Here is an 18,601-nt window from a genome sequence, read left to right on the forward strand (position 1 = left end):
CATCGGGCCTGCTTTGCAAGAGAAGTTTAGTTTCCAGCTGTGAGCTGTCAAACCCATTCAACATGACACCTTATGACTTTGTAACCGCAGTTACAAATGCACATCAGCAGTTCTGACAACTTGAACACACAGCTGAACGTGTTGTTCGGTTAGTGTCTAAAGTAAAGTAAATTGAACCATTTTGAATTCCAACTTCAATGGGGGGTATGGACGTCCCAAAGATTCCATATTGCACGGGCCATATATGTGCCCATCGGAACCAAAGTTACCTTCCGTCGTTTCTAAACGAGACGAATTGAATGAAGGACACCTGTATAAACCAAATATGGCAACCTGCACGAGGATTGTAAAAGGTCAGTTCCACAAACTGTTTTATGTCTGTTGTCATGCAATTCAACTATTACAATAAAATATCGACATATATCAGAACTTGCCAATACAATACCGGCTTAGTTCTTAGCTGCCGACTCCATCAAACTCGGGCCAGTAGCTAATTAGCTATCGTTAGCAAGCATTGCGCTAACTAGCGATGTTAGATTTTAGCAAGTTCTAATGTTATACCTACTATCGACAGTATATGACTAACTAACCAGTTGTGTTGTTATATATTTTTTACGCTTAAATCGCGTCCATAAATGAACCACTGTGCGCTAACTCATTTTGTAGTTTGGTTAACTGACCTGCCCAACAGTGTCTATGCTGGTGGGCGTGATGACACAATCAATGTCTGACTTGCATCTACGAGTACAACTTGTTTTGAATACGATTCCTGTACGTTTTTTCTTCACCTAACGTTACTATGCAAACCTTTTGGATATGTTGATTTCATGTTTCTAGTTAGTGAAACTATACAGATTGTCGGGGGAAATGCGTCTATACGTTAAACAATCAATCAGCAATCCAGGTTGTATCATAACCGGCCGTGATTTGGAGTCTCATAGGGCGGCGCACAATTGGCCAAGCGTAGTCCTGGTTTGTCCAGTGTATGTCGTCATTGTAAATAAGAATTTGTTCTTAACTAATTGCCAGATAAAAAAATAAAATAATAATTAACTGGACAGCTGAAACCTCCAGTGGTGGAAAAAACACTAAATGTTCATACTTGAGTAAAAATAAAGATGGTGATAACTGACCTGGTATCTCCATCTGACTGACTGACCAAGGAAGGTAACTGACCTGGTATCTCCAGCTGACTGACTGACCAGGGAAGGTAACTGACCTGGTATCTCCAGCTGACTGACTGACCAGGGAAGGTAACTGACCTGGTATCTCCAGCTGACTGACTGACTGACCAGGGAAGGTAACTAACCTGATATCTCCAGCTGACTGACTGGTTGACTGACCAGGGAAGGTAACTGACCTGGTATCTCCAGCTGACTGACTGACTGGGGAAGGTAACTGACCTGATATCTCCAACTGACTGACTGGTTGACTGACCAGGGAAGGTAACTGACCTGGTATCTCCAGCTGACTGACTGACTAGGGAAGTTAACTGACCTGATATCTCCAGCTGACTGACTGATTGGGGAAGGTAACTGACCTGTTATCTCCAGCTGACTAGGGAAGGTAATTGACCTGGTATCTCCAGCTGACTAGGGAAGGTAACTGACCTGGTATCTCCAGCTGACTAGGGAAGGTAACTGACCTGGTATCTCCAGCTGACTAGGGAAGGTAACTGACCTGGTATCTCCAGCTGACTAGGGAAGGTAACTGACCTGGTATCTCCAGCTGACTAGGGAAGGTAACTGACCTGATATCTCCAGCTGACTAGGGAAGGTAACTGACCTGATATCTCCAGCTGACTGCTGACTAGGGAAGGTAACTGACCTGGTATCTTCAGCTGACTAGGGAAGGTAACTGACCTGGTATCTTCAGCTGACTAGGGAAGGTAACTGACCTGGTATCTCCAGCTGACTAGGGAAGGTAACTGACCTGGTATCTCCAGCTGACTAGGGAAGGTAACTGACCTGGTATCTCCAGCTGACTAGGGAAGGTAACTGACCTGGTATCTCCAGCTGACTAGGGAAGGTAACTGACCTGATATCTCCAGCTGACTAGGGAAGGTAACTGACCTGATATCTCCAGCTGACTGCTGACTAGGGAAGGTAAATGACCTGGTATCTCCAGCTGACTAGGGAAGGTAACTGACCTGGTATCTCCAGCTGACTAGGGAAGGTAACTGACCTGGTATCTCCAGCTGACTAGGGAAGGTAACTGACCTGATATCTCCAGCTGACTAGGGAAGGTAACTGACCTGATATCTCCAGCTGACTGCTGACTAGGGAAGGTAACTGACCTGGTATCTTCAGCTGACTAGGGAAGGTAACTGACCTGGTATCTTCAGCTGACTAGGGAAGGTAACTGACCTGGTATCTCCAGCTGACTAGGGAAGGTAACTGACTTGATATCTCCAGCTGACTGCTGACTAGGGAAGGTAACTGACCTGGTATCTCCAGCTGACTAGGGAAGGTAACTGACCTGGTATCTCCAGCTGACTGGGGAAGGTAACTGACCTGGTATCTCCAGCTGACTAGGGAAGGTAACTGACCTGGTATCTCCAGCTGACTAGGGAAGGTAACTGACCTGGTATCTCCAGCTGACTAGGGAAGGTAACTGACCTGGTATCTCCAGCTGACCAGGGAAGGTAACTGACCTGGTATCTCCAGCTGACTGGGGAAGGTAACTGACCTGGTATCTTCAGCTGACTAGGGAAGGTAACTGACCTGGTATCTCCAGCTGACTAGGGAAGGTAACTGACTTGATATCTCCAGCTGACTGCTGACTAGGGAAGGTAACTGACCTGGTATCTCCAGCTGACCAGGGAAGGTAACTGACCTGGTATCTCCAGCTGACTGGGGAAGGTAACTGACCTGGTATCTCCAGCTGACTAGGGAAGGTAACTGACCTGGTATCTCCAGCTGACTAGGGAAGGTAACTGACCTGGTATCTCCAGCTGACCAGGGAAGGTAACTGACCTGGTATCTCCAGCTCGGGGCAGTGTGGCTTTGTCCTGTTGGAAAAGTATTCAGACCCTTTGACCTTTTCCACGTTTTGTTACTTAACATCCTTATTCTGAAATTGATGAGGAAACATTTTTATGTAATCAATCTACACACTATACCCAATAATGACAAAGTGAAAACAGGTTTTTAGAAAATGTTGCACATTTATAAAAAAAACAACAGAAATACCTTATTTACATAAGTATTCAGACCCTTTGCTATGAGACTTGAAATTGAGCTCAGGTGCATCCTGTTTCCATTGGTCATCCTTGAGATATTTCTATAACTTGATTTGTATTCCAGCTGTGTTAAAATCAATTAATTGGACATGACTTGGAAAGGTCCCACAGTTGACAGTGCACGTCAGAGAAAAAAACAAGTCATGAGGTCGAAGGAATTGTCCGTAGAGTGATTTGGGAAAGGGTACCGAAACATTTCTGCAACATCGAAGGTCCCCAAGAACACAGTGGCCTCCATCAGTCTTAATGGAATAAGTTTGGAACCACCAAAACTCTTCCTTGAAGCAATCGGGGAAGAAGGGCCTTGGTCAGGGAGGTGAACAAGAACCCGATGGTCACTATGACAGAGCTCTAGAGATCTTCTGTGGAGATGGGAAAACCTTCCAAAAGGACATCCATCTCTGCAGAACTCCACCAATCAGGCCTTTATAGTAGAGTGGCCTGATGGAAGCCACTCCTCAGTAAAAGGCACATGACAGCCCCCTTGGAGTTTGCCAAAAGGCACCTAAAGGACTCTCAGACCATGACAAACAAGATTCTCTGGTCTGATGAAACCAAGATTAAACTCTTTGGCCTTAATGCCAAGCGTCACATCTGGAGGAAACCTGGCACCATCCCTACGGTGAAGAATGGTGGTGGCAGCACCATGCTGTGGGGATGTTTTTCAGCGGCAGGGACTGAGACTAGTCAGGATCGAGAGAAAGATGAACGGAGCAAAGTACAGAGAGAGCACACAGCCAAGACAACGCAGGAGTGGCTTCGGGACAAGTCTCTGAATGTCCTTGAGTGGCCCAGCCAGAGCCCGGACTTGAACCCGATTTGAACATCTCTGGAGAGACCTGAAAATAGCTGTGCAGCGACGCTCCCCACCCATCCTGACAGAGCTTGAGAGGATCTGCAGAGAAGAATGGGAGAAACTCCCCAAATACAGACGTGCCAAGCTTGTAGTGTCATAAAAGTATTTAGTTTTAAATATACTTAAGTATCAAAATTATAAATAATTTCAAATTCCTTATTTTAAACAAACCGGATGTTATACTCTTCTTGTTTTTATTTGCGGCTAGCCAAGGGGCATACTTAAACATTTACAACAAAATATTTGTGTTTAGTGAATCCTCCAGATCAGTGGCAGTAGGGATGACCAGGGATGTTCTCTGTTTAGTGAGTGAATCGGACCCTTTTTTTGTCCTCCTTCTAAGCATTTGAAATGTAACGAGTACTTTTGTGTGTCAGGGAAAATGTATGGAGTTTAAAGTACATTATTTTCTTTAGGAATGTAGTGATGTAAAAGTTGTCAAATCAAAACGATGAAGTACAGATACGACATAAAGATGGAATCCACAGTAGGTGAAAAATGGCGCCACTGGCCGCCCCACCACCGTTGTGATTATTTTTGTTGCCGAGCTAAGGAAGGGCCCGCAGCATGGGGGGGGGGGGGGGGGCATATTGTGCTCTTATATCGTGCATGCTTAGATGTCTGAGGGAGAAATAAAACTGTTTGTTTGCGTTAACTTCTTTGTTGTAATATCATAAAAGAATGTGGTTCATTCACCATTAAGGATTTCAGCTTGAAGTGGTTCTTCAAAGTATTTTAACTTAGTTACTTTACACCATTGGAAAAGGAATTGAGTAGTAATAATCAAGCTGACTTGCTATGTGGTTGGTTTTCTCTTAGTTTTAGCAGGATGCCAAAGACATCTCCTGGTGGCTGGTGGTACAACATATACAAGTGTTTCTCCGGTTGCACCCAGACATCTCCCTGTTAGGACATATGCTGCTGCGAAGTAAGTCATTTAACGCACACACACACACACACACACACACATCGAATGTTCTCAGAGTGGAAAGATTTCACAGATGGAACATAAAATGTGTTTGTTTGCTGATTGAGCACGTAGGCATGCATTTATCTTAGACATTATTATTCCCCATCAGACAAAAAAATCACAAACATATTTCCGTTGAGATGAAACATCTATTTTTACAAGAGAGCCCTGTATACAGTCGTGGCCAAAAGGTTTGAGAATGACACAAAATATTCATTTCCACAAAGTTTGCTGTTTCAGTGTCTTTAGATATTTTTGTCAGATGTTACTATGGAATACTGAAGTATAATTACAAGCATTTCATAAGTGTCAAAGGCTTTTATTGACAATTACATGAAGTTGATGCGAAGAGTCAATATTTGCAGTGTTGACCCTTCTTTTTCAAGACCTCTGCAATCCGCCCTGGCATGCTGTCAATTCACTTCTGGGCCACATCCTGACTGATGGCAGCCCATTCTTGCATAATCAATGCTTGGAGTTTGTCAGAATTTATGGGTTTTTGTTTGTCCACCCGCCTCTTGAGGATTGACCACAAGTTCTCAATGGGATTAAGGTCTGGGGAGTTTCCTGGCCATGGACCCAAAATATCAAAGTTTTGTTCCCCGATCCACTTAGTTATCACTTTTGCCTTATGGCAAGGTGCTTCATTATGCTGGAAAAGGCATTGTTTGTCATCAAACTGTTCCTGGATGGTTGGGAGAAGTTGCTCTCGGAGGATGTGTTGGTACCATTCTTTATTCATGGCTGTGTTCTTAGACAAAATTGTGAGTGAGCCCACTTCCTTGGCTGAGAAGCATCCCCACACATGAATGGTCTCAGGATGCTTTACTGTTGGCATGACACAGGACTGATGGTAGCACTCACCTTGTCTTCTCCCGACTGGCTTTTTTCCGGATGCCCCAAACAATCAGAAAGGGGATTAATCAGAGAAAATGACTTTACCCCAGTCCTCAGCAGTCTAATCCCTGTACCTTTTGCAGAATATCAGTCTGTCCCTGATGTTTTTCCTTGAGAGAAGTGGCTTCTTTGCTGCCCTTCTTGACACCAGGCCATCCTCCAAAAGTCTTCGCCTCACTGTGCGTGCAGATGCACTCACACCTGCCTGCCGCCATTCATGAGCAAGCTCTGTACTGGTGGTGCCCCGATCCCGCAGATGAATCAACTTTAGGAGACGTTCCTGGCGCTTGCTGGACTTTCTTGGGCGCCCTGAAGCCTTTTTCACAACAATTGAACCGCTCTCCTTGAAGTTCTTGATGATCCGATAAATGGTTGATTTAGGTGCAATCTTACTGGCAGTAATATCCTTGCCTGTGAAGCCCTTTTTGTGCAAAGCAATGATGACGGCACGTGTTTCCTTGAAGGTAACCATGGTTGACAGAGGAAGAACAATGATTCCAAGCACCGCCCTCCTTTTGAAGCTTACAGTCTGTTATTCGAACTCAATCAGCATGACAGAGTGATCTCCAGCCTTGTCCTCGTCAACACTCACACCTCTGTTAACGAGAGAATCACTGACATGTCAGCTGGTCCTTTTGTGGCAAGGCTGAAATGCAGTAGAAATGTTTTTTGTGGGGGATTCAGTTCATTTGCATGGCAAAGAGGGACTTTGCAATTAATTGCAATTCATCTGATCACTCTTCATAACATTCTGGAGTATATGCAAATTGCCATTATACAAACTGAGGCAGCAGACTCTGTGAAAATGTATATTGGTGTCATTCTCAAAACTTTTGGCCACGACTGTACATTGCAATTCAAACAGAATAATGTATAAAACATTATAATTCAGTACACAATATACCAAAATTAACATATTTAATAAAACATATTTCTCTCCACAGGACATTTAAAAAAGACAAAAAAGAGGAGAAAGAGAAAGAGGAGAAGAAAGAGCAGAAGCCCATAGACAACACGGGTCGTCACAAACCGTATGGGCTGACGGCGTGGGCGCCGGTGGATGACGTGTACGTGACCAGGTTCTACCCCAAGCCGGTGTTTGAGACCGCGGTGGCCGTGGACATGCTAAAGAGTTTCCAGACGCTGGACTATACAACCCCGGACCAGCCTGTTTATATCAACCTCAAGTTGGACATGAAGCTGGAGAAAAAGGTACGGACGAACAAAAGATCACTGATTTTTAGATTTTAGTTCTTCTCTTCGGAGAAAAAAAGAAACGCTGTCACTACCTCACTTTTTAAGCAACTGTTCATGAACAGATCACATTGAAGATGTGAAGATATTCAACACCCCTTGGTAGGATAATGATGGAGTTTGCTTCAAAAATAAAAGTACATTTTTATTGTCCTACCAAGGGGTGTTGAATATCTTCAAGGAATTTTTCTCACTTGTTTCATCTTCTGAATTTGTATAACTACACTCTGTAGTCTCGCTGTGGTTATGGCAGAGGGGATGCCTTCAGGGAACGATGAAACCAGATTCATATAGAAATAGAGAATTTGGCCAATACAGTTTCTGTCTGAACGTTCAGAGAGCACCACTTGTAGAAGTGGAGGGTTATGGATTCAAAGCCCAGGTGTTAATCCTGTAGAAATGGAGGGTTATGGAGTCAAAGCCCAGGTGTTGATCCTGTAGAAATGGAGGGTTATGGAGTCAAAGCCCAGGTGTTAATCCTGTAGAAATGCTGAGGGGGACTTGAAGAGGGCCGTACCTGCAAGAGTGAACAACAACTCCTCCCAGTCGACTGATGGACACTTACAAGAAACGCCTACATGAAGTGATTTCTGCCAAATGGGGGCAACACAAGCTATTGAAGTGGGCTGTACTTATTTTTTCTGTAGAATTTTGTTAAATAAATGGTTTCAAATATAATTTGAGTGTTATTTGTTAAATTAGGTTACCTTTATCTGTAATGTACTGAAGATCACATATCCTAATGTCCAAAATATGTAAAAAATTAATAAATAAAATACACAACTTTTCCAAAAATGTGTGGAACAATCATAGATTGCCTCTATAACTATGCAACGCTGATGTTGAAATGCAGAATACATTCAGAGCACTCGAAACTAAGATAAAATATTGTAACAGGGAGGAAAGATTTTAATAGTTGATTTAAAGAAGAGGTTGGGTTGTGTCTCAAAGGGCACCCCATTCCCTATATAGTGCACTACTTTTAACCAGGGACCTATAGACTCTGTTCAAAAGTAGTGCACTATGTACTGGATGGTGTACCGTTTAGGAAGTACACGTTAGGTCACCATGACAACACATGTCATGGAAGGTAAATATTGTTTAGTAAAATCCACGTTTCTTCATCTGTTATGTGCGTATTGTTTTTTTTTTTTACGTAGGCTTTGAGTTCACAGCAGCACAAAGATGTATTTACCTGCTTGGTTTGAATCTTCTCTTGCAGAAAAAAGTGGATCCCTTTGTCAGCACGGTTCATTTGCCACACCCGTTCAAGACGGAAGTCAACAAAGTTGCCGTTTTCACAGAGGTTTGTTATATGACTACTATCAACTACTGTGAACACTTGATCATCTCCCTTCATCCTAGCTAAATGGGAATTATAAATATAATTAAATATAAAATCTGATGTCTCTTCCTTGACGGACATTGCCGAGTTCCTCCTAAGTCATTTTTATATTGGAATCAATCGTTCTATTGAAATGATTTTGTTGAGCTGGCAGTGATGTATGAAAATACACGATCTGTATGTCAACTAGCACGTCTCGGTAAGAAAGTATCGCTAGCAACGTCAAGGGTCGCAGGTTCAATTCCCGCATTGCGCATACTAAACATGTATGTCTCACTGTACTGTAGCGCCTGCTAAATGACATATATTATATCAATGTATTTTATTAGACTTTGCAAAGGGGGTGAATTCATAGTTAGAATAAACGTACTTAATGTCACGTTCCGTAACACCGTTGCATTCCAAGGAAGCATTTCACGGTACCGTTTCCTCCAGCTGTATCCTGCGCACATCACGAATGAACGGGGATTTGACATGTGATTGGAAGTTACCTTCATAGATCCCCCCCCGTGTCAGGATAGGTCCCCCCCCCCCCATGTCAGGATAGGCCCCCCCCATGTCAGGATAGGTCCCATGCATTGTGCTCATACGGTATGACTGTGTAAATGAATGACACTGTGTCTGTCTGTCTCTGTACAGAATCCTGATCAAGTTAAAGTAGCCCAGGAGAACGGAGCTGCGTTTGTGGGAGGAGCCGACCTTGTGCAGAGAGTGAGTTTCACAAGTCTCTGTCTCTCTCTCTGTCTCTCTTTCTGTCTCTCTTTCTGTCTCTCTTTCTGTCTCTCTCTCTGTCTCTCTCTCTGTCTCTCTCTCTGTTTCTCTCTCTCTGTTTCTGTCTCTCTCTCTGTCTCTCTGTCTCTCTCTCTGTCTCTCTCTCTGTCTCTCTCTCTGTCTCTCTCTCTGTCTCTCTCTCTGTCTCTCTCTCTGTCTCTCTCTCTGTCTCTCTCTGTCTCTCTCTCTGTCTCTCTCTGTCTCTCTCTGTCTCTCTCTCTGTCTCTCTCTGTCTCTCTCTCTGTCTCTCTCTCTGTCTCTGTCTCTCTCTCTCTCTCTCTCTCTCTGTCTCTCTCTCTGTCTCTCTCTCTGTCTCTCTCTCTGTCTCTCTCTCTGTCTCTCTCTCTGTCTCTCTCTCTGTCTCTCTCTCTGTCTCTGTCTCTCTCTCTGTCTCTGTCTCTCTGTCTCTGTCTCTGTCTCTCTCTCTCTGTCTCTCTCTCTCTGTCTCTCTCTCTCTGTCTCTCTCTCTCTGTCTCTCTCTCTCTGTCTCTCTCTCTCTGTCTCTCTCTCTCTGTCTCTCTCTCTCTGTCTCTCTCTCTCTGTCTCTCTCTCTCTGTCTCTCTCTCTGTCTCTCTCTGTCTCTCTCTCTGTCTCTCTCTCTGTCTCTCTCTCTGTCTCTCTCTCTGTCTCTCTCTCTGTCTCTCTCTCTGTCTCTCTCTCTGTCTCTCTCTCTGTCTCTCTCTCTGTCTCTCTCTCTGTCTCTCTCTCTGTCTCTCTCTCTGTCTCTCTCTCTGTCTCTCTCTCTCTGTCTCTCTGTCTCTCTGTCTCTCTGTCTCTCTGTCTCTCTGTCTCTCTGTCTCTCTGTCTCTTTCTCTGTCTCTTTCTCTGTCTCTTTCTCTGTCTCTCTCTCTGTCTCTGTCTCTGTCTCTCTCTCTGTCTCTCTCTCTCTCTCTCTCTGTCTCTCTCTCTCTCTCTGTCTCTCTCTCTGTCTCTGTCTCTCTCTCTGTCTCTGTCTCTATCTCTCTGCCCCCCCCCCCCGCCCCCTACACACATTTTGTTTTAGTTAATGTCTCAACCTGTTGTCCTTAATGATTGTAGATCTTAGACGATGAAGTGGATGCAGATTTCTACGTAGCAGTGCCAGACATGATCTCCAAACTGCTCCCTCTGAAGAACAAACTGCGCAAGAAGTTCCCGAAGAACAAGAGAGGTAGGTCCAGTAACCAATCAATCAACCAACCAGCCAGCCAACCGACCGACCGACCGACCAAATTGTATTTGCATATATAGTCCTCTTTACGAAAGTCCTTTACAGTAACCCGCCCTTAGACCCCCCCAAAGAGCAATCAGAAGCACATTGGCAAAGAAATTCCCTGGAAGAAAGAAATGTAGAGCGGGGAAATATTAACAAAAATCCATATTGTAACAAATTGCCTGAATTGATGCGATGGTAAATGTGAGTTTCTCACATTCATCTGTACCCCAGTTGTTGTCTTGTCCTTTGAACCACTGCTAGTGTGATGGGTGTAGCATTCCTTCAATATCATGGTAGCAAAAATGGATTTCAATCGAAACGTCACATTTCTCTAGAATAGGCTACTTATCGTAATGAACGCTGTCAACAAAATGCCTGCGGTAAGTGGTCGGTATTTTCGGTTTACCCCCCCCCCCCCCCCCAGCTTTACTTGAGGAACCAGGCTCAGAGGTAGAGGTTAGGAGTACATGACAACCATGTTTCTCACTCTGTCTCTGTCTCTCTGTTTCTGTCTCTGTCTGTCTCTCTCTGTTTCTTTCTCTCTCTTTCTCTCTCTCTTTCTGTCTGTCTCTCTTTCTCTCTCTGTTTCTGTCTTTCTCTCTTTCTCTCTCTTCTTCTGTCTGTCTCTCTTTCTCTCTCTGTTTCTGTCTGTCTCTCTTTCTCTCTCTGCTTCTGTCTGTCTCTCTTTCTCTCTCTGTTTCTGTCTGTCTCTCTTTCTCTCTCTGTTTCTGTCTGTCTCTCTTTCTCTCTCTGCTTCTGTCTGTCTCTCTTTCTCTCTCTGTTTCTGTCTGTCTCTCTTTCTCTCTCTGTTTCTGTCTGTCTCTCTTTCTCTCTCTGTTTCTGTCTGTCTCTCTTTCTCTCTCTGTTTCTGTCTGTCTCTCTTTCTCTCTCTGCTTCTGTCTGTCTCTCTTTCTCTCTCTGTTTCTGTCTGTCTCTCTTTCTCTCTCTGTTTCTGTCTGTCTCTCTTTCTCTCTCTGTTTCTGTCTGTCTCTCTTTCTCTCTCTGCTTCTGTCTGTCTCTCTTTCTCTCTCTGTTTCTGTCTGTCTCTCTTTCTCTCTCTGTTTCTGTCTGTCTCTCTTTCTCTCTCTGCTTCTGTCTGTCTCTCTTTCTCTCTCTGTTTCTGTCTGTCTCTCTTTCTCTCTCTGTTTCTGTCTGTCTCTCTTTCTCTCTCTGCTTCTGTCTGTCTCTCTTTCTCTCTCTGTTTCTGTCTGTCTCTCTTTCTCTCTCTGTTTCTGTCTGTCTCTCTTTCTCTCTCTGCTTCTGTCTGTCTCTCTCTGTTTCTGTCTGTCTCTTTGTCTCTGTCTCTCTCTCTCACCGTTTCAGGGTCGGTTGGAGTCAACATTCCCAAGATGCTGGAGTTGTTCAAGACTGGCCATGAGTATACAGTGGAGAAGGACGCTGTCATCACTAGAGTAGGAACGGTAAGTCTGAAGGAACGCTGTCATCACTAGAGTAGGAACGGTAAGTCTGAAGGAACGCTGTCCTCACTAGGGTAGGAACGGTAAGTCTGAAGGAACGCTGTCCTCACTAGAGTAGCAACGGTAAGTCTGAAGGAACGCTGTCCTCACTAGAGTAGCAACGGTAAGTCTGAAGGAACGCTGTCCTCACTAGAGTAACAACGTTAAGTCTGAAGGAACGCTGTCCTCACTAGAGTAGGAACGGTAAGTCTGAAGGAACGCTGTCCTCACTAGAGTAGCAACGGTAAGTCTGAAGGAACGCTGTCCTCACTAGAGTAGCAACGGTAAGTCTGAAGGAACGCTGTCATCACTAGAGTAGGAACGGTAAGTCTGAAGGAACGCTGTCCTCACTAGAGTAGCAACGGTAAGTCTGAAGGAACGCTGTCCTCACTAGAGTAGCAACGGTAAGTCTGAAGGAACGCTGTCATCACTAGAGTAGGAACGGTAAGTCTGAAGGAACGCTGTCCTCACTAGAGTAGGAACGGTAAGTCCTCACTAGAGTAGGAACGGTAAGTCTGAAGGAACGCTGTCATCACTAGAGTAGGAACGGTAAGTCTGAAGGAACGCTGTCCTCACTAGAGTAGGAACGGTAAGTCATCACTAGAGTAGGAACGGTAAGTCTGAAGGAACGCTGTCCTCACTAGAGTAGCGACGGTAAGTCTGAAGGAACGCTGTCCTCACTAGAGTAGCAACGTTAAGTCTGAAGGAACGCTGTCATCACTAGAGTAGGAACGGTAAGTCTGAAGGAACGCTGTCATCACTAGAGTAGGAACGGTAAGTCTGAAGGAACGCTGTCATCACTAGAGTAGGAACGGTAAGTCTGAAGGAACGCTGTCATCACTAGAGTAGCAACGGTAAGTCTGAAGGAACGCTGTCCTCACTAGAGTAGCAACGGTAAGTCTGAAGGAACGCTGTCCTCACTAGAGTAGCGACGGTAAGTCTGAAGGAACGCTGTCATCACTAGAGTAGGAACGGTAAGTCTGAAGGAACGCTGTCATCACTAGAGTAGGAACGGTAAGTCTGAAGGAACGCTGTCCTCACTAGAGTAGCAACGGTAAGTCTGAAGGAACGCTGTCATCACTGGAGTAGCGACGGTAAGTCTGAAGGAATGCTGTCCTCACTAGCGTAGCAACGTTAAGTCTGAAGGAACGCTGTCATCACTAGAGTAGGAACGGTAAGTCTGAAGGAACGCTGTCATCACTAGAGTAGCAACGGTAAGTCTGAAGGAACGCTGTCCTCACTAGAGTAGCAACGGTAAGTCTGAAGGCGTTGGGAGCAGTGTTGACAACTCCTCAGTAAGGAAAGTAGCTATTGGCTGTCCTAAAAGTCTAAATTACAAACCAAAAACTACGCTTTAAGTGAGAACAGGCATTGGTCTGAAGGCGAAAAAGAAAGAAAATTCACATGAGCGCCACAATGCCTATTCCACCCATGCTCTACCAAGGTTTCCCAGTACACAGCGTTGACCTATTACAGTAGCTATGTTGGTCTATTGTAATTCAGACTGTGACGGCAGGTTTCTTAGGATTCAAACCTTCTCAAACAGCCTAATTCATACTCTTAGAGGAAGTACTCACACAATAATACTCTTCAGAGCGATAGTGGACTTTACGGCTTCTTGCTATTAACATTGTGTATATGTATATATTTACAGTACCAGTCAAAAGTTTGGACACACCTACTCATTCAAGGGTTTTTCTTTATTTTTACTATTTTCTGCCTTGTAGAATAATAACACATGGAATCATGTAGTAACCAAAAAAAAGTCTAAAACAAATCAAAATATACTTTTATATTCTTCAAAGTAGCCACACTTTTTTTTTTTTTTTTTACTACAAGATTCCATATGTGTTATTTCATAGTTTTGATGTCTTCACTAGTATTCTACAATTTAGAAATAGCTAAAAACCCTGGATTGAGTAGGTGTGTCCAAACTTTGACTGGTACTGTGTGTGTGTGTGTATCTATCTTTCAGTAGGCTGTATGTATTTTTAGATATATATATATATAGGCCTGTTGTAAATGTGTATTATTGTGCCGTCACCATCTTTTATTTGCGAAAATAAATACAAATACAAACAACTTGAAGCTCCATATTCCTCTGACAGAGGTAATGAACTGCCTATTGATCAGCACAGCAATTAATACAACAGGACCATGTTTGCAAATGAAGTGCTTCTGAGCATATGTCAGTGTTATATAGGTAAGCTAGCGGTTACAGGAATGAAGACAGGCTCTCTAGACCTTATAATAATGACTGACTGTGTCCAACACACCACCACCTGTTATGTTGACAAAAAAAAATAGTTTATTATAACATTTTAAAATACATCTCAATGACGTATTTATAAAATAAAGGTTTAAGGAAATAAAGGCAGGCACCACATTACTAGAAAACAGCCTGATGCTCTTGTCAGTATAAAAGCAAAGCTTGCTTTTGAGTAATATGGTTGTTTTGTTTTTAAAGCTTGAAGTGGTAGAGGAACGTCAGTGTTTTCGTGCAGGGTTGGCTAACTTTGATCGGGTTAAGGGGCCATAAAAAAAATCTGAAGTCGTTAGGGGCCGCAGTGGCTCCTGGATCTACTCCACACATGCAGTCAGAGCCAGTCCATCCCTGTCTTTTTACGTGTGTTGTGTAAAGAATCCAATGGTTTACCTTGTATTCAGTACTAATCACATTATCTCGCTAATAGCAATGGATACGATGCTACTCGTGGCAACGTCTTTTCGCTGAGTCTACTTTTTAACAGAAAAAATAACTGCTCAACATTTGTTTCCCTCCCCACAGCTGGACATGCCCAAGGAACAGCTTATAGCCAACATACAGACTGTCGTCGAGGATGTCTGCTCCCACCGGGCGGCTAGCTTCGGTATGTACCTACCATGATGAGGAATTCATTTGATTTGACAAACATCAAATCAAAGTTTATTTGTCACGTGCGCCGAATACAACGGGTTACAGTGAAATGCTTACTTACAGGCTCTAACCAATAGTGCAACAAAGGTATTAGGTGAACAATGGATAAGTAAAGAAATAAAAATAACAGTAAAAAGACAGTGAAAAACTGTAGTGAGGCTATAAAAGTAGCGAGGCTACATACAGACACCGGTTAGTCAGGGTGATTGAGGTAGTATGTACATGTAGATATGGTTAAAGTGACTGCATATATGATGAACAGAGAGTAGCAGTAGCGTAAAATAGGGGTTGGCTACAACAATACAAACTTGGGTACCACCCACACAGTGTGTTCCCATCGGCTGGGTATCTTTGGTACGTACCACGATGATGATGATGATGATGATTGTATTTTATTGGACACATTTAAAATATAGAATTGCCTCCACAGAGATCCTATAAATTATTATTTATTGAATTCTATAGTTGCCTCAGACATGTGAGTACAACAATGCACAGCTGTAAAGACACTGTCCCCCCTGACAGAATGACAGCTGTGTAGGCGCTCTGTCCCCCCCTGACAGAATGACAGCTGTGTAGACGCTGCCCCCCCCCCCTGACAGAATGACAGCTGTGTAGACGCTGCCCCCCCCCCCTGACAGAATGACAGCTGTGTAGACGCTGCCCCCCCCCCTGACAGAATGACAGCTGTGTAGGCGCTCTGTCCCCCCCTGACAGAATGACAGCTGTGTAGACGCTGCCCCCCCCCCCCCCTGACAGAATGACAGCTGTGTAGGCGCTCTGTCCCCCCATGACAGAATGACAGCTGTGTAGACGCTGCCCCCCCCCCCCCGACAGAATGACAGCTGTGTAGACGCTGCCCCCCCCCCCCCTGACAGAATGACAGCTGTGTAGACGCTGCCCCACCCCCCTGACAGAATGACAGCTGTGTAGACGCTGCCCCCCCCCCTGACAGAATGACAGCTGTGTAGACGCTGCCCCCCCCCCCTGACAGAATGACAGCTGTGTAGGCGCTCTGTCCCCCCCTGACAGAATGGCAGCTGTGTAGACGCTGCCCCCCCCCCCTGACAGAATGACAGCTGTGTAGGCGCTCTGTCCCCCCACCCCCCCTGACAGAATGACAGCTGTGTAGACGCTGCCCCCCCCCCCTGACAGAATGACAGCTGTGTAGACGCTGCCCCCCCCCCCTGACAGAATGACAGCTGTGTAGACGCTGCCCCCCCCCCCCCCCTGACAATTACAGCTTCAGGGTTCTCTGGGACATATTTAGGCAGCGAATACATTCAACTTCAACACAGTTCTCAGAATCAAAGATTCTCCCGCTTCTATAAAGAACTTTACACCTCTGATTGTAAATTCAAGCCAGACTAAGTCCTTTCTACAATGATGAAGAACTCATCTTCTCTCAGCGGTGGAAGACAGCTCGCTTGGAGACAAAATCTCTCAATTATCTCAAAAGGACATTGAATAAAGGCAAATTATCTGGATTTGACTGTATTCTGAGGTCTATTTAAAATGTTGGTAGGTAGGTGTTCTAGAACTATTATAGACCACATGGAGGTGTTCTAGAACTGTTATAGACCATATGGAGGTGTTCTAGAACTATTTTAGACCATATGGAGGTGTTCTAGAACTGTTATAGACCATATGGAGGTGTTCTAGAACTATTATAGACCATATGGAGGTGTTCTAGAACTGTTATAGACCATATGGAGGTGTTCTAGAACTATTTTAGACCATATGGAGGTGTTCTAGAACTATCATAGACCATATGGAGGTGTTCTAGAACTATTATAAACCATATGGAGGTGTTCTAGAACTATTATAGACCATATGGAGGTGTTCTAGAACTATCAGGGCGTGACAATCTCTCAAATTTTGGACTCAATTAGTTCCACTATTGCTCGAAATTATTTAACACAGCCGTTCACAAAGGTTCATTTAGGAGAGATGTGAATACAGCACTAATTCTGCTTTTGTAAGAGAAAGGTAAGGATGCCACCTTGTTCTCACCAAGTGGTTTAGACATGATTCTTCCCCTATTTTTGATTAACAAAAAATATACAACTGTTTTCCAAAATGTTGTCGTCCCATCTCTCGATCACATGGACCAAAGCGGGTTTTGTTAAAAAACGTTTTATCTTCTGAAAACCTCAGTCCACTATTACATATCTTAAATGCTTCATCAGAAACAACAACTCTTAGGGCTGCTTTATCTCTTGATGTAGAAAAAGATTTTGATCAACTAGAATGGTCATATCTCTGGTCTGAACATATGGGAATTGGCTCACATTTCATTCATATGTTTAAAATACTGTATGCGAATCCATCAGCCGTAGTTCTAACAAGCAATATCTGCTCTGTTCAGCATCACTAGAAGCAGCAGACAAGGCGATCCAATATGTCCTTTGCTATTTTTATTGTCCATTGAACCTCTTCCCCATGCAATTCGTCAATCGAAGGAAACACCAATTTCCCTAAAATCTGCTGATCTCGTTATACATAGACAATATTTTGCTGTATCTCAATTGCTCTCAAACGCATTGAAAATCATAGATAAATTCAGCTTAATCTCGAGTTATAAAATTAACCATCCTAAATTGGTTTAGACATGATTCTTCCTTTCCCTGGCTGAGTATATAGACAAATATGGTGTCTCCTATTACCCTGGAAGCGGTGGTCTCCACTGATATACCCCTTAAACAATGTAATATGGTGTCTCCTATTGACCAGGAAGAGGTGGTCTCCACTGATATATCCCTTAAACAATGTAATATGGTGTCTCCTATTACCCTGGAAGAGGTGGTCTCCACTGATATATCCATGATGTAATTCCCTACTTAGAACCCAGAAGACTAGTACAGCTGTCTATAGGTACATCTACATGGAATTCCTTACTTAGTATTTTTATTATTATGAAATGAAGGAACATTTTTAAGACTGTTTCGAGGGACAGGAAGGGGATGGATCCCCCTCTGTTCCGGGGTGTATGTAGATCAGGGACGGCAGCACTACCAATAGACTAGACCTAAGCACTGTGCCAAGCTGTATCTGACACCCCTTCTCTCTTCCCTTTGCCTCCGCAGGACATTTCATAGAGCGAGCGATCGTCAGTAGTCAAGCGAGTGAAGCCTTGCTCTTTAAGAGTGAAGAACTCGTACAGAAAACCCCAACGAATAAGGATGCTTGAAGTGTTCCTTGTGATTTTATGTATTACTGACTGTGTATACTGTATTGAATAAAGTATGATGATTATTATGGTTTACTTGACTGTCTTGTGGACATTTTCATATTTAGAATTGACTTTAAATCACTCTGGATAATGTTCCCTGGTATAGAATGTGTTCTTGTGAGTAAAGGATGGCAGAAAGAGACTACTGGATAATGTTCCCTGGTATAGAATGTGATCTTGTGAGTAAAGGATGGCCGAAGGAGACTACTGGATAATGTTCCCTGGTATAGAATGTGATCTTGTGAGTAAAGGATGGCCGAAGGAGACTACTGGATAATGTTCCCTGGTATAGAATGTGATCTTGTGAGTAAAAGATGGCCGAAGGAGACTACTGGATAATGTTGCCTGGTATAGAATGTGATCTTGTGAGTAAAGGATGGCCAGAAGGAGACTACTGGATAATGTTGCCTGGTATAGAATGTGATCTTGTGAGTAAAGGATGGCCAGAAGGAGACTACTGGATAAT

At 43.8% G+C, this 18,601-nt stretch overlaps 1 protein-coding gene across 1 annotated transcript; it reads left to right on the forward strand.

The window, feature by feature from the left end:
- The first annotated feature begins 245 nt into the window (after positions 1-245).
- On the forward strand, positions 246-18,168 carry mrpl1 (mitochondrial ribosomal protein L1). The gene is made up of 9 exons (XM_055918607.1): positions 246-353; positions 4,917-5,025; positions 6,909-7,176; positions 8,441-8,524; positions 9,203-9,274; positions 10,373-10,484; positions 11,853-11,950; positions 14,775-14,856; positions 17,990-18,168. The coding sequence occupies exons 1-9, from the start codon at positions 326-328 to the stop codon at positions 18,091-18,093; spliced, it is 957 nt and encodes a 318-aa protein (XP_055774582.1). The 5' UTR covers positions 246-325; the 3' UTR covers positions 18,094-18,168.
- Positions 18,169-18,601: the final 433 nt, after the last annotated feature.

This window comes from Salvelinus fontinalis, chromosome 4 (assembly GCF_029448725.1).
Source record: "Salvelinus fontinalis isolate EN_2023a chromosome 4, ASM2944872v1, whole genome shotgun sequence".
NCBI classification, from domain to species: domain Eukaryota; kingdom Metazoa; phylum Chordata; class Actinopteri; order Salmoniformes; family Salmonidae; genus Salvelinus; species Salvelinus fontinalis.

What these genes read in the sequence shown, in the direction of transcription:
- mrpl1 (XM_055918607.1), top strand. Translation starts at nt 326, where the DNA reads ATGGCAACCTGCACGAGGATTGTAAAAG. An exon ending in CTGCACGAGGATTGTAAAAG is followed by an intron (nt 354 to 4,916) that starts GTCAGTTCCACA and finishes GTTTTCTCTTAG; the next exon opens with TTTTAGCAGGATGCCAAAGA. An exon ending in AAGTTGCCGTTTTCACAGAG is followed by an intron (nt 8,525 to 9,202) that starts GTTTGTTATATG and finishes GTCTCTGTACAG; the next exon opens with AATCCTGATCAAGTTAAAGT.